At 42.3% G+C, this 25,139-nt stretch overlaps 1 protein-coding gene across 1 annotated transcript in view; it reads left to right on the top strand.

The window, feature by feature from the left end:
- The first annotated feature begins 3,765 nt into the window (after window positions 1–3,765).
- Window positions 3,766–25,139, top strand: part of SPTBN1 (spectrin beta, non-erythrocytic 1) — a 93,219-nt gene continuing 71,845 nt past the window's right edge. Inside the window, 1 exon segment of the mRNA XM_006927044.3 lies at window positions 3,766–4,311. Within this exon segment, the coding sequence (XP_006927106.1) occupies window positions 4,203–4,311 (109 nt within the window). The 5' untranslated portion in view covers window positions 3,766–4,202.

Below are 25,139 nucleotides of genomic sequence, written 5' to 3'. Positions count from 1 at the left end.
GACTATTCAGCATTCTGAAAACTATCTCACTTCCCTTGATGATCCTTATTCACATGCTACATGTTTCTGCCATAGATGTCTTCAGGAGTCATCTTAGATCACTATAAATAAAACTGTGGGTAGGACCCCTGGCCTCTTATTTATTGAGTTAGAGCTGGGCAAGCATCTTTAAATTCCTCCTTTCTTCTCAGACTCTCCACCCTTTCCCTCCTGCTTCCGAAGGTAAGTGTACTGCTAAAGCTGACTGCTCCACCCATACCTTTGAGCCATTTTCCCATGGCCTTTTCCTACCTGTGCCAACTTAGGACTGAAACCTGTGCGCAAAGGACATGCTTAGGTGGACCCTGCCCCAGCACCCCTTCCCCTGGTCCCATAGCTCCTATTCAGTAGTCTTCTCTTCAGCACCCCCACCTTCTTCTTCTCCAACTCCTTGTAACCTCGCTTCAGCTTTTATTACCCCATTGACCTCCTGATAAACACTGGATTACTTTTTCTCTGAGTTCTAGTTCTTTGTTTTTTTTTTTTTTTTTTTGCATTGCTTGAGTAGCTCTCTCCTCTCTTGGATTTCATTCTGTAACTCCTTAGGTATCTCCACTGCATTTTCTTCTTCCTCCGGGACCCTGGCCTTCCCCAGGGCTCTGTGCTCAGCCTTTTGCCTCCCTTCCTAGATTTAAGCCCACTGCAGCCATAACCCTCACTCTGTGCACAGGACTATATCTTCAGCCTTGAGCTTTAGTTCCATCCTTGACTGCTTCTGGTCATGTCACCCCATGTGGTTGCAGGCAATTCAGATTCAGCCTATTTAGAAGAAAATGGTCAGTCTTCTCCTGCACCCCATAGCCAGCTCTGAAAACTGAGTCATCTTCAGCCCTTGCCTTTGAACTCCCACTTACAGTCTTTTACCAGAGTCCTCTGGATTAACTCTTACATCAGTCCGCTCTTTTTTGTTTGTATTGCCACACCCCGACTCATCCTTTGACCTAGACAAACTGCAGTAACCACCTAAGTGACCTTGCTGCCTTCAGGCTCTTTTCTTTCTACCCATTCTAACCTGCTGCTAGACTAATCATCCCAAAGCCCAGCCCAGCCCTCATCCTCCTCTGGCTCAAAAGGCTGCAAACGTCCCCAGCCCAGGTTAGTTCCAAGTTTGCCTCTCATGGCTGACAGTCCCTTAAGTTTCAGATAAACAGTAGCACTGTTTCTGGGACAGTTCAGGCGGTACCTTTACTTGAGTAAAGGTGGCTTCTCCCTTTGTCCCAGCCTGTTGGTTTCTGGGACAGTTCAGGCGGTACCTTTACTTGAGCTGCTTTCCTCCCATGAGTAAAGGTGGCTTCTCCCTTTGTCCCACCCTGTTCATAATCTACCTGCATTTCAAGGTCTGGTCAAATGTTGTCCTTCCTGGAGCTGATCCTGTTTGCCTTACTAGGCAGACTTGACCCCTTGTCCTCAGAACTCTCCCCGCACCCCAGCCCATATTCTCTTTTTCTAGTATTGGCATATTTTTGTCCCATCTCCTTTGGCCAGCAATTCTCCCCGTCATCTATGAATGCTCCAAAGCACTAGGCAGTGTTCCTTTCACACAGTTGGTGTCCAGTAAATAGTGAATGCAATAAAGAACGAGTGCCTTCCTTTACCACCTCCTCGCTGATGAATTGGAGGTGGTCAGAAGAGCCATCAAGATCGGGCCTTGTTCTTCCCTGGTGCCATCACACCAAATTGGATTCTCACTTCTCACCTTTGGGGTTATAAACTCTTCCCCAGTTTCAAAACCTGTCTTTACAATACTTGCATGTGCTCACTCGGCTTGTTCTAAGACTGCTCTTTAGGATCGAATGTGGCCACACTAGTCCCAGCCTCTACCCGCATCACATTGTATGTCACCTGGTTAGTTAAAAAGCTTATTTCACCTACTTCCCCATACCAGAGGGAGCGGAAAGGAAGTCTCTAAAAGTAGTGACTCCCACTCTATTCACTAAGTGGCTTAAAGATAAAAAATAAAGTATCGTGAATTGGCACATACTTTGCAATCTCATCTTCTGTGCCTATTGCTGGACACTTGAAGACTTTTCACTTCAGCAGTATATTTTATAGTGAAAGAGAGGCATGTTAAGATCTTAACTGAGATAATTCTCCATTCTACTCTTTGTAGCCTTGTTGTGATATGTGGGGTGAAAATGCAAGAAGTGCATTTTGAAAAATATACTCCTAATTTTGAATAGTATGACCATTTTTAAGGCATTTTCACATCATCCCCTCAGTGACCTTGTAGAAGTAGGCATTAATTATCTCTGTCTGACAGTAGAGGTTTAGAAAGAATCCAGGGTTTCTCTAAGGTCATAGGTGATGAAGAGGCTTGGCCAGAACTGGAAACTCAGGTCTTGGGAATTTCAGTCAAGTGCTTCTCCCATTGTCTCTCATTTTGCCCCCTTCCTAAATTGCACTAGCGGTTAAAAAGCTTTAGAAAATGCTGTCACCTCTTGGATGTTGAGAAATGTCTTTGAATCCTGGGCCTAGCGTTAGAAAGCTAAAGGTTGACACTGGATGTATTAAAAACCCAGCAGTGTGGATGGAAGGAGTGGGGGTTGTTCAGAGTTGAACAGTTAGCTAGACTCTAGGTTTGTTTTATCTCTAGCCCAGGACAGGATGCAGTTGCTTGAATTACAAGTGCCCTGGGGACTAAAGTAAACCTGGGGTGGAGGCCCACCCCTTTAGTGTGGATTGGAATCCCTCAGGAATGACATTGCCTTCTTCCATGAGTATAGCTGCAGGGCTCCATGTTTGGGAAACACCAAATTAGTAATTAGTTGTCTGCCTGTAGTTAGTGAGGAAGGGAGAGTGGGGGATAAACTAGGGTTATTTTCTAAGAACACATTTGATCACCATTATTTTCGATGTAGAGGATTTTATTTGTGGTTGAGCTTAGTGGGAGAAGCAGCTAGGGAGGAGAGTTTAAATATTTTGAAGAACCCCAAAACTTAGAGGCCTCCGTTTTACTAATCAAAGTAGGATTTGAAGGTAATTTCTGTTCTCTTATCTCATTGGTTCATAAACTCCAAGTAAGGGATCCTTGAGGTGTTTACCTGTGTCTCTTTCTCCCATAATGCCTTGCAAATCGGTGCTCCCATGAATCTTGCATCGAATTACTATTATAGGGCTAGTGTTATCCCATAAAACCTCTGGCGTAACGTCTCGTGGTGTCAGCAGAAATCTGCCGAGGAGTGTCTTCCGTGAGCCTGAACTTACACGTCCTCTCGTGGTGGCTCTGCAGTGTCCAGAGTGACTTTGTTTTACTTTTACACGGTGGCCGCCCGGCGGTGGTTGGCGCCCGCGCAGTAGGGACGCCATGCGCGTCCAGGTGCGCGGTCCGCGTGGCCGCGTTATCTCCGCAGACGCTAAATAGTGGATGAGCCGCCCCAGCCGGGGACCTGCGGGGCTCCTTACACTCCCGAGCGCCTCCTTTTCAAGTGATAGTAATCGGAGACTTTTCCGTTACGTGAGGCTCTCAACAAAAGATTGTAATTCCAGCAGCTTTGTTTGGGAAGGTACCACCGCGGCGGGCGCGGCGCGTCCTGGGCCCGGCCTGGAGGTCGGAGGCTCGGGGCGGAGGGGCGGCTAGTGGGTGGGGGGCCGCTGGCCAGCGGCCTCCCCCGCGCCCCTCCTCGTGGTACAGCCTGCGTTTCCTCTACAATGCTGTTATGCTAATCAGGTGACATCACCGCCCAGCTCACGGCGAGTGGCTCCTTATTAAATTACAAACCGGCGGCCGCCGCGGGCAGCCGGGAGGAGGTGTGTGCGCTGCTCCCGCGAGCTCCCGGCTCGGCGACCCGGCCAAGCTTAAGATTGGCTGTATTTTGAAAAAATTTTAAGTAGGACTCGCACCTCCCTCCATCGATCCCTCCCGCCCCTCCTCGGTAATTTATTTTGAGTTTCTAGCCAAGGGCCACAGAAGGAAGGAAAGCAACAAGGAATTAGGTGCTTAAGTGGTAGCTCCTGGCCGGCTAAGGTGGACTCTCCTACAGCCAGCCTCCTATCAGATCACCCTGCTGGACTTTCAGACCGGAATGGGGCTTGCCTAAGGTCCAGCCCACTTCGCAGGGGCCGGGAGCCAAGCCGTGCGGAAGCTCCTGCGTGTTGGATGGGGGTAGCGGGGGCCGGAGCGGGATTTGCACCGTGCAGCGGGTCTGGGTGTTACGCGAGGCATAATGGAATTGCAGAGGACGTCTAGCATCTCCGGGCCGCTGTCGCCCGCTTACACGGGGCAGGTGCCGTACAACTACAACCAGCTGGAAGGGAGATTCAAGCAGCTACAAGGTAAGTAAGACCCCCTTCTAAAGGCCGGGCCTGCCCTGGGGCCGTGCCTACAGGGGTTCTGAAGCTTTATTTGTGCCATATGGTACGTGACCCTAATCAAGACGGGCGGCCGGCCACTCGGCCTGGCTCCAGAGCCTGTGGTTGGCTGCGAGCACCCCATTCACTACTTAGAAGATTTTGTTACTCTACTCCAGAAAAGCCACCATTTGGAATCCCTCTGGCTCTCCGGTATCCTTTTGGCTCTCTCGGTGGTCAGGTGTGCGCTACCCACTGCACACCCATTTTCTGTCCTTTAGCTGTCTTTGCATCTCAATAGCTCAGTGCTAATAGACCTATTAATATGCAGATGCATGCGTCCAGGTCGTCTGTGTCTCCCAGCCCCCAGCCTCTTACCTCTGGGAAGCCTAAAGGTGTAAAGTGCACTCCTCTACACCCAGTCCTTCAGAACAATAGCAGAGGGGAGGAGGGAGTGGTCTTTTTGTTCCTAAGCCTTGAGTAAATTACAGTTTTGATTCTGAAGCTTAATTTTAACTCTTTTGATGCATTGTGTTGGGGGAGAGCCTTCCCATCAATTTAGTGGGCTATGTAATTTAAAATGAAAACCAGTTATCGTCATTTCATTGCTATGAGTTGGATTAGTTGGATCAATTACAGGTTTTTGGAGTCTATATTAGTCTCAAATAATTGAATGAATCCAATATTTTACCGCACATATCTTTATGAAGAGCAAGGTCCTGTGCACAGCAGTGTGTGGGGTGATGGGCCTAAAGCCTGCAGCCCCCTTGGCTGCCCCTGCCCAGCCAGTAGGCCTGGCCGGCGGCGTCTCAGCTTAAATATGAAAAAGGATTCATAACTGAAAACAGAACTCCTTCCGATTGAAAGCCCCTGGAATCAAGTAATAGGCTGGGCATGGCTCTAGTGCTGTGAAAGAGTAGCCTTCGCAGACTGTGTATGTTTCTTATTTTAACTCTTCTTGGTGCCACAAATGTGGTTCCTGTGAGGAGGAGGAAGGAAGGAAGCAGCTCAGTACTAGAATGTTTTCATTGGGAAGAGGGGGGAGGATATTTTCCATTCATAGGTTTATTTGTCTTGTGAAAGTTGACATAATGACACTTTCCTGGAAAACAAGAGACGGAACAGGTCGTGATTTTAAACATTTGCTAGGCTGTGCTGCATTCCTTGGGCAGTTAGCTAAGAGGAAGCTCCATTCCCTTCAGGGAATGGTTATGTCTATGGTTCATTCTTCTTCTTGAGTTCTTAGGAGGTGGAATATGCTTTTTTGAAAACGTGATGGGCCAGGGCTGGTGGGGTAACTTGCAATTGGTAAATGGAAGAATGGGGGTGTGTTCCTTATCTTCTGGGTCTGCGTTAGAAGACCTATAGTTTCAGGTACTGAGAATTCAGAATGTACCTCTTCTTCACATGGCCCAGTCTCCCGACTTTGTTGTGTCTTATCCTAAAGAGAAAGCACCCGGGGGAACCCTCCATCAGAAATCCTATCACGGTAGTCACTGAAGAAATGAAAGACCAGGGCGGAAAATATAAAGGTGTGTGGGGAGGAGTGTACTCTTAGGCCCATCCATAACAAAAGGCTGTTATTCTGAAAGGTTTGAAGATAGTTGTAAAACTGCTCTCTGAAAAGGGTGGAGCTTACACACACAGGAAATGTCTTAAACTGTCTTCCCTGGTTGAAGTGAAATTTAAATTAAAAAAAGGGAAAAAACACTATGTGCTCCTGATATTTTACCTCATAACTGTTTCTTAAAGGAATTCCTTCAAAAGGGGTGGGCTTCACATTTTTGTGTGGTGGCTTTTTTTGGGGTGTGTGACCTTTGTCTCCTAATTTAGTTCCAGATAAACTTTTTTATTTCTAAATATTGTGGTTTAGGAGTTGCACAAGCTTAGTGTTGGTATTTCTATAGTAGAAAACCACCCATGTTGAGGAACTGAGAAAGAAGAGATTAACCTTCAAGTATGGTGGATCCCAGAATTACAAACATTTGGGATCATTCTTAGTAACAAATGGAACTGATCGCATTTTAAGCAATTTCCGGGAGAATTTTTGATAAAACCTGTTCCAGTCCTCATCCCCTACCCTCCCATCCCCGCCTTTCTGATATTTTGTTTAATATTTGTAGTTCTTCTAGTCGTCAACATTTTTTATAACATACAGAGTCTATCTGATTTAATTTTGTACATGCCTGCAAAGCAGCCTTTTTTCTATATATAATCATGTAGCACTTGTACCCCAATATTGCCAGATTGCTTCTCTGAATCTATTAATTTTTTTAAAATGCCTCTTATATGAACTTATTTAGCATCTATGTTTGAGAGTACTGTGATTTCATGGCAGATATTTCTGCATTTTTGTTGGTTTCAAATTTTCACACTGGATCCTAAAAATTTCAGTAGGGACCATGACATTTGTTGTTACTAGCTAAGGAAATATGGTATTAAAATGAGCCCGGTCTATTTAGATAAAATAGTTTTTAGGGATTTATGGGTGAGTAAATAAGTGTGATTAAAAATAAAACCTCCGTGATTTAAGAGACTGAGATGTAGAGGTGAAGTCGGTTATACCAATGCTCCTGGCATAAGAAAAGAGACAGGACCTTCTACTTCTGGTGGTGTCAGACATTTAACCACCAATACCAAACACTCACACCTTACAGACACACCCAATGCACTTGCTTGCGCTCTCACTCTCTCACAAAAAGTTCACCTGCAAAATTAAGTTACCACCTTCTTCAGTCTGTTCATTTGTCTTATAAGGTTGGGTTAGTTTGGTTTTCGTTTTTAAAATAAGAGAGGAATACTGAAACAACAAAACTCAACCTCACATATTTAGAAAAATGTGTTTGTAGTAGCAGAGAGGTTCAGAATACCTTTTCTCTAGTTTCATATCAGACAGTTTAAGTCCTTACAGGAAAATATTCCTGTTACTCTTCTACTCAGAAACTATTACTTGTGCCTGTTGTGTAAATTAAATTCCAGATTCCTTAGCTTGACATTCAGGACCCTCCCCCAAGTGGTCCCACCCTATATACTTCCTGTTTCAGCTCCTGCATTCCGATCAAATCTTCCAGGTAGGCAGGCCTGCACTGCAGCTCGTCTTAAAACCCAGCCCTGTGTTTTGCCTTCGTGGTCTACCTTCTGCCTCAAATGACCCAACTTCCATTTTTCATATAGAAATCCTTCCTACAACTTTTTATATTCACATTCCAGTTATTCCATATAGCCTCTCCTTGTCTCTTTGTTGGGGTTCGTGGGGTAAAAGATCTCATTCAGTGCTTACCGTGTACCAGATTTATTAGTGTAGGGGCTTTATATATGGTATCTTTACTAGTTTTCATAACACCTATGAGGTTTTAAAGGGAAGAAGATAGAATCAAGTAACTTGTCCAGGGTTACAAGCACTGATGGGCTTAGGCTGCAGCTTGTTATGTAACTTTCTCTTCCCAGACTTCTATGTATTAATATTTCATTTCTGAAAAAAAAATAAAAAAAAAAAAAAAAAATGACAGGCAACATCGTGAAATGCCTACCCTAACCTGATTCCATCTCCTGCCTACCTGCCCCCTCCAGAGCGCTTGGCTCTCGCAGTGAAGTTAACGAAGACAGGACCTCATTGACAAGCATCAAAATGAACTATTTCTGCCTTCATTGCAGCCTGACGCTGACATCCAGCACCTGATATTTCTGGAGAGGGTGCTTGCTTTTAGCTTTTCTGGTTCAATGACTTTATCCAACTGTCCAGAAAGGATTACGAAGTCTGTCTTCATTGGGACATAGAGGGCGACTAAAGAGTTTGAGGCCATGGGAACGCATTTATATTAGTGCTCCCAAGTTTATTACATGCCATCTCATCTACAGTTGTCTTGTTGAATTTCTTTATTTATTTCTGTTTTAATTTCTTAACTTGGGGAAGGAATATTGCTGGTTTTATACAAATAGATCATGAAGAAAATTTATTCTTAAGTTTTAAGAAATTTCCAGTTAAGGTACCTAGATGTTTGTCTTGCTTAATTTCTAAAACTTGGGTTACACCTGTTTGTTGAGAAGAAAATTTTAAGTTTTTAAGTATAAAGTAATATCCTTCAAATAGTTACAATTATGACAATGAAAAGAGTTGGTGACAAATGATATTCCTATTTTTGTTTGTAGGGAACAAGATTTATAAGAATGTTTTTGGATTTAATGAAAGCAAAAAAGGTTGGAGTTTTGGTCTGGACACCTGGCAGTACTATGGTACTATTGTTTTTCCAAGCCTAGATAACCTTGTGGAATAATGATAATTAACCAATTAAAAAAACAAACAAACAAACAAAAAAACTTTTACCAGTTTACCAGCATTTCAGCTCAAAATTTAGAAAATCCTAACAGATTTGTAAATTAGAATCCTTTTTGAATGATGTAATAAGTATTATTAACGTGTATAGCACTTAACTTTAATATGTATCTCGCGTAATTAAATTAAATTATTTAAAGTATCCAGCATGGAATCTAATACTTAGCAGGTTCTAAATAAATGTGCATTTCCTTAGCTCTAATAACAATTCTGTGTGTAGATATTCTCTTAAACTTTTTATAGACAAAGAAACAGATCGTTGGATTACGACCAGTAATAGAGGACACTACTTCCTTAGAATCCACGTTTCCTGATTTCTAATTTGATGGTACTCCTATGGGACCAGAGTACTGGTTAAGTATGAGCCACACCAGTTATCCGGTACCTTGAGTTCATTCTGGTGGTGCGGAAAACTAATGAGCTCAGAACTGCTCAGAATTCTGGACATGTGAAGCTCTCGTTTTTTTTGGTGGGCTTGGAACACAGACAGTCAAGAGAACACCTGATTCCTTTAGCTTAAATCCAGCAGTTGACTGGGATGACTATTAAAGGGACTGTTGGAGGCCAGCTAGGAGGAAGAGGAGGGTGACAGATTACTTCCTCTGAGGAAAAGATACCAATTTTCAGAGGATTGTGAAATAAGGAGACTCTAAATGTCCTGACTGCTGAGGAAGCTTTCTAGATGACTATATTCCCATGCCTTGGGCCTGAGAAGGGGTCTGTTCACAGCCCCACTGCCTCTTCCTCTGTTTTAATCTCATTCCATGGTTTTCTAAAGCCCCCCATGCAGCTATCCAGTCTCCCTAAAGCCAGGCCCTGTAAGAGCTCTCCCGCTGCCAGAACTTTGGGGATTTGGCTTTCGCCAGCCTTTGTAGCTCTAGCTGCTCCTTCCTCAACAGCACTCCTCATTCCCTAAACCTACCCTGTCTTTTCTCATCCTTGAGACACTGTTCTCCTGGTTTCTTCCACTGGGAATTATTTCCTCTGTCAGGGTCATTCTTTTGAGGTTTAGTTCAGATGACACTTCATTCTAAATATTCCCAGAGGGAGAGGGAAGGTCACAATTCCTGGTTGGATTCCCTTCATTTAAGATTTAAGCACTTGGTCATTATGTGATTTTCAACTGACTTTGGTGCCAGTTTGAGTATTTGCCTCTGTTTCCTTTGCATTTCGCAAAGTCTGAGAACATAAAGACAAAAGTCTGACATAACTTGCCTTATACATAGTGGTCACTAAGTCTTTGTTAAAGGCTAAATAAATGAAGTTAATATTATGGACTACTTTATTGCAGTAATTCTCCAGATGTGGTCCCTAGATCAGTAGAATCAGCATGCCCTGGGAACTTGCTAGAAATATAAATTCTCAGGCCCCACTTCTGACCTACTGAATCAGAAACTATCGGGGGATGGCGCCCAGCAATAGGTGTTTTTAACTAGTCAGCATGGTGAATCACTCCCTAATTGGATCATTTGTACAGTCTTTGCAATTGGGGGTTGGTTGGGGCGGGGGGCAGTAAGAGAGAGGAACAGACTGCATGAATTGCTCTAAAATAGGAGCAGATATTATATCTGATTTCTTACTGAGAATGAAGAGTACTGAAAAAGTGTTGTAAACAAAATTGTAAAAGTGGAAAATGCAACTAGTCAAGAATGGGCTCCATCTTGCTAAATCAGAAGAAGCCCTTTAACATCTGTATACCTTAGCCACCTCATCTGCCAGATGGGGTCATTTATCTGTCCCAGTTCCCCCACCGAGTTGGTGTGAAGAGCAGTTTAGAAGGAGATGAAAGTTTAGAAAAAATAAGGAGTAGTATGTATGAGTTCTAAAGACAGTTCAGAAAAGCATCTGATTTAGTTCCATTTAGATTCTTAAGGACTCTACTGGATTTAACCTTAAAAATCCCAGCAATTTGTGCCTCTGGAAGGGAGGCAGGTGGCACCTGGCCATGGCTCTGTCCTGGATATCTGAAGCTCTAGGCTGCTTTCTTTATCTGAGTATCTGTTAGGTTTCCCTTCAGGGTTGTGTTGAACAGCAAATGTCATAATCTAGATGATGTTTCCTTGAAAACATCCATGTTTTTGAAACTATAAAATATGGTTATTCTTTACATAATACTATATATTTTTTCTTTTAAAGAAACCTACATATAGATGAAATCTAAGAATTCCAGTATTATACAGTAGTTAAAATATGGACTTCAGGGTTTGTTTCTTTTTCTTCCGGAAAATGACATGAATGGTGATAGAGCTTCAAATTTTCAATTAACAGCCATACATGTGCACATTATCAAAATAAGCCAGGTAAATTTCAGTCATTTTTAGATCTTGGTGCCTTTTTTTCCTCTTTGCCTGATAAGTTATCAACTCTTAGGCCCCAGCTGTGAAAAACTAATGATGGGAAGTAAATGATAGGGACATTGTAAACATTTTTTTAACTTCACTATTCTTTGCTGGCTTGACTAATTATACATTTGGCAGTTAAATCATTTTGTGGGTGCAAAGGGCTTGCTATTTAAAAGCTTAGTAGTTGGTCACTAATCTAGGCTACTTTAGAGCAAAAAGAATCCTAAGAAATAAAAAACTGATTTTAAAAAGAGAAGGCTTGCTTTTTTTGTTTGTTTATTAACAAATATTTATTTGATGAGCTTTTTGATGAGCAGCTGTCCTCTGGTTAGAACATGTGTTTTGGCTGTGCAGAAGATGCTGGCTGAGCTGACCAATGAATAGAAGCAAGTGCAGAAATAGCCTTGTTCTAGGTGAGAGACTCAAGGTAGGGGATCAAGAGCTGAGGAACCCAGGTGGAGGAATTAAAGCAGATTCAGGGTGGCCAGAGTTTAGAGTGAGGAACAAAGCAAGCAAGGGCCGGTAGGAAGATAATTGAATAAAGGTGAAGGGTGGATGGTCCTCTAAATCAGGTTAATGAATTTGGAAGTAAGTCAGGCAGTGAGAAGCTCCTGAAGGATTTTAGATAGGAGAGTGCCTAGTTCTGACTTTTTTAAAATTTTTTTCCATTTTAAAATGAACAGCTGGTCTGACTTCTGAGTATGATGATTGGTTTTGGAGGGTAATGGTCAAGAGAGGAGGCAGGAGATCTTTTTACAAGACTCCTAAATGTTTCGTATGCACATTCAAGTTTAAAGAAGTGCTGCCTTGGAAATAATCTCTACCTGTCTCTTCAACCCCTATGAGCAGAGAAGGAAATAGTCCTAGAAAGATTAAGACCTTTCTGAGGTTTAAGTTTATGTTTTATATCGTCTGCATTAAAGGCAGGGTTTTCATGGGATATTATTTTTCTTGTATGTAAACTGGATCATTTTAACTATTTATAAAAATAATCTTGTATCCAAATGTATAGTAGTTAATTGAGGAAAGTTTAGTATTGCCTTTGGAGATGACAGGGCTTAAACTCATAGTTGATTAATTCCTAGCTTTGTAAGTCTTTGTAGAATTTGGCTAGAGTTTTTCTACTTGCTAATCCTAGAAATTGTGAGGTTAAACACAGTTTCTTTTCATTTACCTATTTGGTATTAATGGAGAATTACAAAAATACTCTGGACCAGCTTTCTCTAAATTGTTCCAGAATTTTATCACGGCATCCTAGGAAGTAGAGGCTTATTTAAGTTTGTACCTGCTTTATGACTTCAACCTTTTATATACTTTAAATCTATTTTTTTAAGGAAAAAATACCCCCCCATGTTTCATTTTAGTAAAATGATGCTATATTTAACGAATGTTACTGTCCTTGCAGTTAAGACTTAAGTCCAGTTTCACGCATATTAGATTTACCTAGCAGTGCCTTCAGGTTTCGGTGGTAAAGGTGGATTTGAAATACATTAAATATCCGTTATTTAATAAGTGTTCATTTTCTATGAGTCTGCAGGTGAAGCTTTAAAATTACTGGATATTGATTAGGGGGAAAAAGCACCTGCTGAAGCTTGTTGGCTAGAAGTTTTCTTGTCACTTAGAGGAAGAAAGTAAAGGGGCGGGAAAATAAGTGACTTTTGTTCTTTACTGGCACTACTCCAGAACCTTCCTGACGGAAGGGGCACAAGCAATGAAAGTAGTAATCAGAAGGTGACTCAGATGATCTTTCAGAAGCAGGGTTGAAGGTCATTAACTGACAGAGTTAAATCTCTAGTGTTCCAAAATTCTTTTTTTATTTTTACTATTTCACAGCCATACTATGACACCTTCAAAAGAAATAAAAATGAAATAGTTATATAAGATCCTACAACCTCAGCAAATTTTAACTTTCTGATAGTTCATATACAATTTAACACTTATAATTATTGTATAGATTCAGTTTTGTCTTAGTGTCTTGTTTATAGTGTTTACTTATTTTATATTATAAAATTTTCATATGTGGTTATTTCTGTGCCTCTTGCCAAATATTGCCAAATTGCTTTCCAAATCAGAGCAATTTATTTACTAATCTGAGTCTCTTTCCTCATCTGTGAGATGAGGGTAATACAATTCTGTGTGATAAGATTGTCCTAAGAATAAGTGAGACTCCATAGTAACTGTTTGGCACAGTATCTGGTACATAGTGGACCCTCAGTAATCAATGACAAACATTATTATTACAGGTCCTGGTTAAATGGCAAAACAAGGCCCAGCGGGGGCCAGTCTTTTGAACTTGAGTTTACAGTCTCAGCCTCCACCCCCACCTCTGAAACCTGTTCTGGGTGTGGTTTCCTTTAGCATGTTAGAAGAGTAGTTTGCCTGAAAATGCACCCAACTGAAACACCCCCTTTTTTGTTCCCCTTTAGAAAGAACATGGGGTTGATGGCAGTCACTTGAGTCTGGTGTCTTTGAATGTAGGTTGAAGGTCACAATGGTGATGCCTCTCTCAAGTTCTGCGTCTGGAGCAGTTACTGCTGAAGCCAGAGCATCCAGCACTTTGTTCAAGAGAAATACTGTAGCCAGACAATATTAACCACCCTCCATAGATTGTTGAATGCCTCGACTGTGTTTGCTTTTGAAAGACCTTTCTTAGCCTGTCTCTCTCTCTCTCTCCCTATTTTGTTTTCAAGAGGCACCAGGACCTTTAAGTAGCAAATCCGGTAATCACAGTAGAAATGGAGACACAAGCTGGCCTATATGTGGGTTCACAAAGGCTTTGTGAAAGATCTGGCCTTAAAGTCCATTTTTAATTCTGAAATGATGTAAGTGGAAAATTAATTTGAAGATCACTGAGGCACACTTTATTCACAAAGAATGTGACCAAACATAAAGTCTGGAGGCTCTGTTCTTCTTTGGTGGCAAGGAAATTACATAGGCTGTGTCATTATTTGGGTGACTTTTTATCCCCCACCCCGCAGTCAGAGTGCAGTTGCGATGGAATTTTGGAGTGAGAGCTATCTGAGCGCTGACTAGTTGGAGGAGTGTGTGTGTTTTGCCCGAATTCCTTCTACAAAACCATAGACCTTATTTTGGTGACACTGACATGCACATGGTGGTTATCTCTTGGAATGTGGTCTTAGCATTTTGAATAATTTTTTTTTAAAGAGAAACTTTGAAAGTCTATTTTAAAGTGTAAAGTATACCGAGTCTTTGAAAGTCAGCCTTGTCTGTTTGAACAGTTAACTGCCAGAAAGTCTCTGTAGATGGCTAGCTTGAATGTACGGCGGTTGAGAGGTGAGTATAGTCTGGTGTAGGGTGGGTTTCTAGTGCTCGAAAACAGCGCCCTGATTTCTGTTGAGGGGAGATGTTTATTCCCACAGAGGTTTAAGCAACTTGCGGTAAAAAATTCAGCCTTGCAGTGGTAGAGGGAGATTATGCATTATCGGCGAACAACTGTCAAGCAGATGAAATCCCGGCTGCACAGTCTGTGGTGGGGTGTGGGCAGGGTGGCCAGGGGAGCTAGGGAGGAAAGTGCTCTGCACCCTGCGGTGGTGGTGTGCTGAGGGCTGCTGGAGGCTGGGTTCAGTGTTAGGACATTTTCTCTCATATCAGAAACACAAGGGTGGTGGAAAGCATGTGGGCTGTAGATTCACATATGCCCCAGCATTCAAATCCTGGCTCTCCCAGAGACCTCTCACTGAGCCCCATTTTCTTCATCTGTTAAAAACCGGGATGAATAAATAGTCCTTGGGTTAGTTGTGCAGTTTAAGTTAATATGTTGTTTTAATAGGGTGACCAGCTAATCCTGGTTTGCCAGAGACTTTCCTAGTTTTAGCACTGGGCGTTCCATGTCTGAGGAATTTCCCCGAGTCCCAGACAAGCTGGGAGATGGCTTACCCTAATTATATATGAAAGTACCTGTTACTATTACTGTGTATGGAGGACAGGGTGTGTGTGTTTATCCTTGTATTCCTTCGGAGTACTTGGCACATAAATAAATGTTTCATTAATAAAGGAATGAACGAATGAGTAAAATAATGAAGGCAGCAAGACATATACAGTTGTTTCAAAGTTAGTTGATCTAACCTGCTGCCTCTTCTCTCCTGAGAAAAGAGGTGACCTCATCAGCCACATAATAAATAATGTGTTGAATGAAAGAATGAGTCACATGATAATGATTTTGGCTCTGAGATGTGGCTAAACTGTAACTTCAGGAAGGGCTTATCTCGGGTCTGTCTTTTTTTCTTATAAAATGAAATTTTGGTAGCACTCTAGGGACCTCCCTCATATAGTCCCTGTACTCTTCAGGGCACTGGGGGATTTGCTTAATTTTAGTGGGGAGGAGCAGAGAGGGACACCCACAGGACTAAAGTACTTGGAGAGAAACAGCTCCTTAGAAATTAATTAGGCATCAGGTGTCTCTTCTGTTTTTTCTTTTTCTTTCCAGTGAGATAGGGCAACTGAGATTCCGTTTTCTAGGTGTGGTAGCCTTTCAGAGTTTTATATTGTGTGACTGTAAAATGAACGTTACTTTTCTAACTGCGAATATGCCTTTGATCACAGTGATATAGCATGAGTAATGCTTTTCTAGAAGCCAGGCAGTTAATAAATACTCTGAGCAAATAGAGGCAGGGCCTCAGAAATTTAGATACCAGATTAATGTGCACACTTGGCCTTTTAAACTGAAGATATCCATGAGAAAAGTTATTTTGGTCCAAGATCTACTTCCCAGCCTTCAGTGCCTCCCAATTCCATACCACCACCTTAAAAAAAAATCTTTGGTTTTCCTCTGCAAGTATATATGATTTCAGTTTTGAGATGGGAGGTTATTTTTTTTACTTGAAACACAAGGAAGCAATTTTTAAAAGTCATACTCATTCAGCAGTGGGCTTGACTATACTTAAGCTTGATTAGGAGTTCTTGGCCATAGAACACATAACTGCAGTCTTTATCAGGGTAGTACAGTCAGATGGCTTTTTGGGGAAAGAGAGGGATAGAGTTGAGGGAGGGGCACTAGCGCAGTGACCTGCTTGGCAGGGGCCCTGGAGCTGGCTGTCTTGGGAGCGAGTGCCACCAGCGGGCTGGGAGTCAGATGGGAGGGCGGGCCCAGATCCTCAGTTCAGCCATTGTCATCCAGTGATTCTGAAATGACCTTCCTTACCTCATTTTCCTATGAGCTCATAGTTGTCTGCAAACATAAATTATGTCTTGGATCCTTGCTCTCTTTTTGTTTGATAAGAAGCAGCTCTTTTGCTCAGTGTTTTTTGCAAGAGGAAAGTGAGGCACAGGTCACTAACCGATCCAGCAGTTAGATTTGGGGTCTTCCTCTTTGTTCCCCCTCCCATTCCCAGCGGGAATTCACAATGTAATTTATTTGCTAAGGTTCCAACCTACATTGAAAACCAACAAACAAAACGCGTTGGAGTAGGAGACCTGCTGGAATAGTTATTGGCGTTACGCAACCCCCGTTGAGTATTCTGCCTTAAGGACAGCCTCTGTCTTCAGCTCTTTTCCAGGCACTGGGGTACAATTTCTATCCTTGTCCTTAAGAAGCTCACAAAAGAGGAAAACAGATACAGTTTTTGTAATAAAATTCTGCAAAATGGAGAACACCTGCCCTCCCTACTCTTCAGGGGTTACTGTGAGAATCAGTTATAATAATGTGTGTGAATTCTCTATGAGAAACACAAATCCATAATAAATCTAAGAAATTTTTGTTGAGGGAAACAAATGGTGAGGCTGTCTTTGTTCTCAGGTCCCCTGGACTAATCTGGTGTCCACTGATGAAGGAAACAGAGACCTTTTCAATAACAGTGGCCAACATTTATTGAAAGCTTATGTACCTGACTCTGTGCCATTTATTCTATGCATTACCTCATTGCACACTCACAAGAGTGCTAGAGATAGGCACAGACATTATCTCTATTTACAGATGAGGAAACCAAGGCTTGGAAAGATGAAGTGCCTTGCTCAATGTCATAGAGCTAGTAAGTGGTAGGCCTGGCAGTCACACCCAGCTGTGTGTTCACAGAGCCCTACTCAACACTGCCTCATCAGAGATAGTTATCTTCCCGGGAGGGGTTAGGTGTGGCTGGGTGTGGAGGGAGCTGTTGGACCAGGTCCTAACAGAGGCCTACGCAGTTTTTTGAGTCTGCTTTGAAGTAGCTTCCTCAGCCCTAGCTTCTCTGAAAGCATCCTCCCCTCTGGGTTTAGGATTTATGATGTGGTTTCCTTCCTTCTGCTTCTGAAGGTCTTCTCCTCCAGGGTCAGAAAACCCATTGGCTGTTGATCATTTGCTGTGCTGGAGTCACTTGGTGCTCTCCCTGTGTTCAGGATGGGCCATGCTTGTGTCACAAATGTGGTGGTGCTGTGAGGACCTGCTCAGTGCAGTCTGGTTTGGATTCAGAGGTCACACCCTTTTTACCACATTGCTCAGGAGTCCACTGACGCCTGTGATGTAAACGGTCAACCACAAGCTTTTCTCCTGCACTGAATGTGACTTAAAAATTTTTGTGGGCATTCTGGCACGAGGCCCGTATGAACCAGGTGCCTTCATGTACATATTATTTACTCTCTCAGTAGCCCTGTGAAGTAGATGGTGTCGTATCTGCTTTGTGGATTGAGGAACGTGAGGATTAGAAAGGTGAAATGAAGTGGCTTAGTCAGCAAGTGACAGGATGGGTGACTGCGAAATTCTGCAGGAAGAGGGGGCCGTTTTCAACATCTCTTTGAACTTAAAGTGTGTGCTTTTTCTGTATAGGTGGAGGCAAATACCAAAGCCTAGTGTACAGGTCTATCAGCATATGGGCGAATTGTATTGATTTTAATTTCATTTTAAATTTTGCTTAGACGTGTATTTAATCATTCTTATTAGGAATTCAGCTAAATTCACAAGTGTTTTAAAAGTATCATGCTTAACCTAGCAGCAAAATTGAATTACACACCTTAAAAATGGAAGGCTCACCTATCAGGTTTCTCAGATATCACTTTCTGATAAAATTGTTGCTATTGTGAGTAAATCGTTCCATTAAAAACAATACAAGTCTGTTAATTTGCTTATCATTGGTATTGCAAGGGGCATAACATTGCTGTGATTGGTAACGCATCTGCATATCTTGAAGGACAGAGCTGACATTCACCCACATGTGGGTAGTGTTTGGTAAATGCAGTTCGGATATTGGGGAGAGGAGTGGATCTTGAGCCAGGAAATAGTCTAAATTCAAGGGATATTGAGCCTTGGTGTATCAGGATCCTTTTCAGCATAGCTATAGACATGTGCATAGGTAAACCCACGGCTAGTACTGTGCGGGCTCTGGATTTTGAGTTGTTAGAGATGAAATTCCTGCAGCCAGAGATCTCGTGATGCAGAAATGGTGGTGACTCAGTGGTCTCTAGACTCTTTATGATGGCTCAGCTTCAGGGTATCAAAGACTCATTTGCATTTGTCCACAAACCTCTGAACTAAAAAGAGAGGGAAAATGTGTTTCCATATATTTGGAAAGCTGGGTCCCAACATGCCTTTGCTTAGGCAGTCGTGAAAATCTTGTCTTTGTTCCTTTGTCCTGAGGGAATTAACCTGTAACACAAAAGAAACATGTTTGGGTGGGTGCATACCACAGCTTCCAGAAGAACCTGGTTTAGTTTAGATTATAGCAGCAGAGTTAGAGGGAAAGGTGGGTGATGGTGGTGGCCAGTGTTTTATTCCTGTTGTCTCCTTTCTGCTGCTGACTGGCTCAATTAATGACTTAAAGCTAGCACATCGATTGGGAGGTGTACCTACGCCCAGGAAGACAGCTTGTTGGCTCTAGCTGTTGCTTCAGTATCGTTACTGTGGTGATAGAAGTATTGTTATCTAGAACTTGTTATCAGAACTCAACTGGCAAAACCTGGAAGCCAGTTGCTTATCATGTGCTCTAGTTCAGCGGTCCCCAACCTTTTTGGCACCAGAGACTGGTGCTCCTATGAGAATCTAATGCCTGATGATCTGAGGCGGAGCTGAGGCGGTGATGCTAGTGCTGGGAAGCACTTGCAAATACAGATTGATGAAGGTTCCCTCGCTTGCCTGCCGCTCACCTCCTGCTGTGTGACCTGGTTTCTAACAGGCCACGGACCGCTACTGGTCCCCCGGCCTGGGGACTGGGGACTCCTACTCTAGTTGATGCACTGATACAGACTGGTTGTTGTCATAGAGTAGCATGTCCCTCCTAAGTAATGAAGAATAAGTGCTGTGAGTGAATGCAGGATAAGGTTTTAGAACATGTTAATAACTCTGAGATCACCGATGGAGTCGTCATATCCATCCAGCAAGTGAGTGTCATGGTGAGCAAGTTACATTGTTAAGCACACTAGAAATACAGGTGTGTAAGAGACAGTCACTGCCTCAAATTACATTCTAAAAGGGAATACTGGGTAGAAAGTGCTAGGTGTTCTAAGACATGCAAATAGTATCCCTCCATTGTAGGATGTAAGAGAGGCTTTTGGGCTCTGACATTTGAGCTGCAACTTTAAGTATGACTAGGATTAGTTAATGAGATGGTGGGCGCTTGGGGTAGGGATGGGATATGACCAGAGGGAGCCACAAAACTAATGAAGAATTTTGGGGAGATGGATAGTCATCTGCTTAGAAGGCGATGTATATTTTTTCCATCCATTTCAATTATTAATGCTTGGTATTAGTTGAGATTTGTGCCCTTTTTTATTAGCCAGCATCCAGCTCTCGTTGGCACAGGTACAGGGAATCAGGTGCTTAGCAGCTGATGTTGGTGAAATGACCTTGCACAAGTGACTTGCCTTTAATTTCTCTCACCTGATAGATACATTGCTCTTGTCTGATAGAGATTTGAAGATCCCTGCAAATAAATAAATGGTATGTATTACTAGTAGTACCAATAAATAACTTTCATTTTTCAGTGGTAACTTTCATTTTGCTGAATGCTTCTCCGAGGCTCTGCTGGGTAGATGCCCACTGCTAAAAAAAAAAAATGGAAGCATGTGTGTTCTCTGGGCTCACAGAATCATTCTTGGCGGGGAACTACAGACTACTGAGGAGAGGGGAAGCAAAAGCAAAGGCATAATATAATAGCCTCATGTGCAGAGAAGGAAAGTGGGTCCCAGGTGTGGTACCTGATGGTAATAGCAGTACAGCTAAGGCTTCCTGATACTTGCAAGCACTGTTGTAAGTATTTTGCATGTATTGATTCATATGCTTCTCATAGCATCCCTGAGAGATAAGAATGTTCTCTGCGTTGGAGATGAGGAAACTGATAACAAAAGACGCTTTGCCCAGGTTCACCGAGCTAGTAAGTGGGGGAGTAGGGGTGCCAACCCAGCAGTCTGTTTCTGGGTTCTCTGAACCCTTAACTACTTTCCTGGGTTGCCTCAAGAGCATTTCCCCTGTGATGCTTGAGACCTGTGCTTTTGTAAATCTCTGATTAGCATTTTGTTAGGACCTGGCAACCTGGATTTGGTGAGAGCAATTACTGGAAAGTAGAAATTCCTGATCCTATTCCAATCGTAAAGGATCTGGTGAGACTTTCACTCTTAATTGGTGGTGGTAGTGAAGGGCGGCATGGTAAATGCAGTATAAAATTCAAGCTTTGCCTAGTCTTGCAGGACTCTGTTCTTGTTGGTGATAGACTGCTTTTGGTGATTCTGGCAGAATAAGAGAGACTCAGTTGACAGTGCAGACTTTCCCCGCCCCCCCGCCAGTGGTACAAGCTACTTGTCACCATATCACAAAACTCACCATCTCTGTCCTAGCATTATTGAGTTTTCATTGTTTAGATGTTTTCGGTTTTGGTAGTGGTGCTTTTTGTTTTCATTTTTGCCTGGTGTTTTGCCAATAAACAGAATTATTTGTAAAGGAACTTTGAGAACCTGGAATGAAGGTACTAGTACTGATGTAGAATTTTGGAGTTAAAAGTATAATGTTCACTCCCAGGACATAGGCTACACACAAGGTACTCCTGGAGCAATTTTCAGTGGTGACGGCATTACCTAGGAACATGGAATTGGGCCAAAACCTACATTTTAAATTCAGATTCTTGGAGTTTGCTGACTTTTCTTGACTTTAAACATTTTCAGCTGCTGGAGCATTTGTTAGTGTATTTAGGCCGAGTTGCCTTATGTTAGATGATGTCCGTGTGTGAATAAAGTAGATAATCCCTATTTCTGGTTCCACTGCTGCTGCCAAACATAAGTGAAGACTTCCAGCTGCTCTTTTCATTTTGTTTTCAGGCCGCTGTTTGAATTTCCCCATAGCAGATATAAAAATAGTGTTTAAGAGGGGCACCTTATTTGTCATACCTTAAAACCACAAACTTGGTTTTGTTTGCCATCCATTGTGTTGTAAGTTTGGCATAGGGAGAAGCAAGTAATTTATATTTATTGTTTGTACTCTACCTCGTTCCAGAAATGATTTAATTTGGCCTTGGTTAATGTCTCCTGATGATCATTTTTTTTTTTATGTGTGCGTGATGATAATTCTACTGCCTGGAGAGTCTGGAATCACAAGACTCATCATATGATTGCTATGTTGGTGAACACTGGTGGTGTTCTCTTTGGCCTCTCTATCCAGAAAAATGTGAATATCTTTCTTAGGGCTTGACATTGCTTGACTGAAAGGTGCCATTTCACTGCTATATGTCCTTTTTCCCCCAAAAAAAATTTCTTTGAGGGTGCTGGAGACAAATCCTCTTGTACGAATGTGCATTTTATAAACTCTTATTTTGATTGCTTTTGAAAATAAAGCTTATGTTATTGATTTATATAGTTCAAGTGATCTCTTTTACCTTTTCTTTGAAATGTGATATACTTAAAACATAGAAGGAGCTATGACAAGTATGTAGTCAGAATGAATTATAGTAGTTTGCCTTCACCTTATAGTACCCCTCAGGTATAAGAGTGTGACCCAAAGAGAAAGAATACAGTACCAGATTATGAACTGCCATCTTTTGAGGTTGATTCTGCGGAGCTAATAGCCAGTGTGTCGACATTATATGGATTAACCATATATCACAAACCAAACATTTCTGAAAACACCTAAACTCCTTATCATTTACGTTTACATATAGGGACCATAGCACCCAGCGAGGGGTGCTTCATCTCTTTATAGTAGAAACAGTACAGTAAGGAAAATCTCTGAATGTCTTAATACCAGATCCTCACTTAGCTGGAGCATATGGCTGAAGATTGGGCAGTCAAAAGTTGCTGTTTGGTCCTGCCTTTGAATTGGGAAGGTATGTCTGTCGTGTGAAGTTTTGAAAAGCACCTTTGTGAATCTCAACTCCTGACTATCAACCTTTAGGTTTAGGTATCATGTAAGTCTTACGGAATTGATGAGAATATAGGAACCGGATCTAACCAACGCATTAGGACTAAAAATATTGTTTGTCAGGTCTTGCAAGAAAGTACAAAGTGACAGATCCTAAAAACTGTGAAAGTAAATAGCCTACAGCAGTTAACGGTATTTACTTTGGAAGCAGGTTATAAACCCAAATTTCTATGCTGAAATTCGATGTTGTTTTTTTTTTTTTCTTTCCCGGGATATAAGCTGCTGATGAGACCTGCTTTCTGCTTTTGCTCGGATGAACCCGCATGACTTTCCTCGTGTAAATAATTAACAGGGGAGTATATTTACATTAAAGTCATGTATGAAAGCAGTTTCCAGGATGGTTCTGACAGCTTCTGGCCCCTGTGGGGAAGGAAGCTAATACGGAAAAAATCCAGGCTTCCAAATGGTCAGATGGAACCCCAGAATATCCTCTTCATGACAGCGATGGCTACAGGGCTATTTTTCTGTGAAGTAAAACCCCCTATGAAGGTGAAGGTTAGGCTGGGGTAAGGAGTAGATTTTCTTGTTGGCAGATATGCTGGGTAGTAGGAGTTAAAGGCAGAGCTATACAGGCACACCTTGGAGATAGTGCGTTTGGGTTGCAGACCACCCCCTGGTAGAGGGTCTTCAGTTTGTAAAAAACACAACATCTATGAGGCCCAATAAAGTGAAGCACAATAAAATGAGGTATGCCTGTATGAGGACTAAAAAGCATCGGAAACTTTTGGGAAACCAGCAACATTCAGATGCTTTGGACCCACTTTTGCTGAGCATTTTTCGTTTTTAATGCCCGCACTGGCTCTTCACAGCCGATTTCTTGACTGCATCACATAAAGAGGGCAGATTCACCCCCATGATTAGGAAAGCAGTTTGAAGCACAGGCCTTGTGGATTGGGAGGATCAATAGTGTTGCCATCATCTGCTTCCTTGTGTGTGGGGGAGGGGTGGGTGATTATAACCTTAGTATTGTCAGATCTTTACTCTTCTAACAAAGAAAAAACTTCCTTCCCTCATAGCTTCTTGCTAGTAAGTAGTTAATTCCAAAAGGAGTTGGGTTCCTATAACGTACTTCCAAAAAGTGCCAGGCCTGGAGGTAGCCAAGATGAGATGAACACATAAATTTAATGATAAAACTGATAGAGGATGGAGAGCAAAGGAGTTATCATAGTCATTAAGTGTTTTCTTCGTGATTAAAACCTTTCGTATTCTTGGCATTGGGGAGGAAGGGATGCTCTGAATTGAGAATTCTCAATAAGGGCTTCAGTGAGACACCAGATGGTGACTGCCCTGCTTGCTCAGGACATGGGCATCCTTTGGTGTTGACAGAATTTGGTCTTGCTTTCCAAGGAATCACAGCTGGCACAGAGCTGCCACAGCTTCTGGGCTCTCAAGGTTACTCCTCTTTGGCTGGCGAGACAACCCTGGGGAAGCCTAACATTCACGTTTTGGTTTCTTTTCCTCTTTTTAAAACCCTTTATTTGTTGTGGGCCCATTTTGAGGCACTTCCGGGATTTTCCTGGGGGTATATCCCCCATAATTTAAAAAAAAAGTCTAAGGCCTGAGCTCATGACAAGAGTAAAACCCCCTTTCCCTTGTTATTACTCTGCTTCCTCCTTACTGACTAATTAGCCAGCTGCTGCAGGTCTCGTTAAACTTCATTAATCCTGAGCATCTGCCTATAGGAACTGCCTCAAGATAAAAAGAGGAAACTGAACTAAACATTTTTGTTGCTGCTGCTAATTACCCCAGGCTATCCTTTTGATTAATTAATTGCTCTGCATCCTTCCAAATCTGAATGAGGACCTTAGCCCCTGCCAGGTAGCGGACATTTCACTCTCCCTTGACTGCAGATGGTGCTGCTTTGTGGTTTGGTGCATGAGATACCTATAAGTATCAGGCCAAGAATAGAATGGCTCTGGAAAACCAGGTAAAGAGAAAACATACCTGGAAGTCTGGTTGTGTATAACCTCAGCTTGTTCAAATTCTTCAGTAGATATTGATGCCTTTTTTTTTTTTTTACATGCAATCTTAAATTATCTCATCTGTTACCTTACATGATAGCAAAATAGTTACAAAGCTAGTTTCCTTAACTAGCTGGTTCCAAAGGAGGAATTTTTTTTTTTTTTTCAAAGGAGGAATTTTAATGGAAGTTGGGATGGGATAGAATGGATGTCTCCGGGCTGTGGTTAAAGGTGACCTTTGAAAAGGAATGTGTTAATCTTTGAACGTGGTGGGTTGGTGGTGACTGAAAGCAAGGACTCCTTGAATGGTGCAAGGTAAATTATACCCCTCCCAGGTGTCAGGCAAGGGATAGGGAGCACACTTCCCTGATGGGACTTGGAGAAGAGAGATTCATGGAGTTGAAAGAATAATCAAAAATATAGAGGATTCTTTCTGATGAGGGCCTCATCTTTCTGATGAGGAGTTAGAGGACAGTTCTAACTCCTGGTGTTAGAATTGTCAGGAATTAAGGTTACCCTAAGAGATTCATCCTGTGTGCTCCCTTTAGGTGGAGAAAATCTGTATTCAGGATTCAGGCTTTTGAACCCGCTTTCATCTCAGTTGCAGCATAGTTAGTACAGAATCCTGTTTAGAGTAGTGGGGACTATGGAGGTACACTTTGGTTTAAAATCCTGAGACTCTACTTGATTTGTGACTCTGGGCAAGTCACAGAACCTCTCTGAGCCTTAGTTCTTATGCAAAATATACATTTGATGATAAGAGTACCTACTTTACACAGTGGTTTTGAGAATTAAATGAGTTTTAGTGAAGTGCTTGGAAGAGTGCTTAGCCCTTACAGTAAGCA

This window comes from Pteropus alecto, unplaced genomic scaffold (assembly GCF_000325575.1).
Source record: "Pteropus alecto unplaced genomic scaffold, ASM32557v1 scaffold131, whole genome shotgun sequence".
Classification (NCBI taxonomy): domain Eukaryota; kingdom Metazoa; phylum Chordata; class Mammalia; order Chiroptera; family Pteropodidae; genus Pteropus; species Pteropus alecto.
This window is presented reverse-complemented; position numbering and strand designations above follow the sequence as displayed.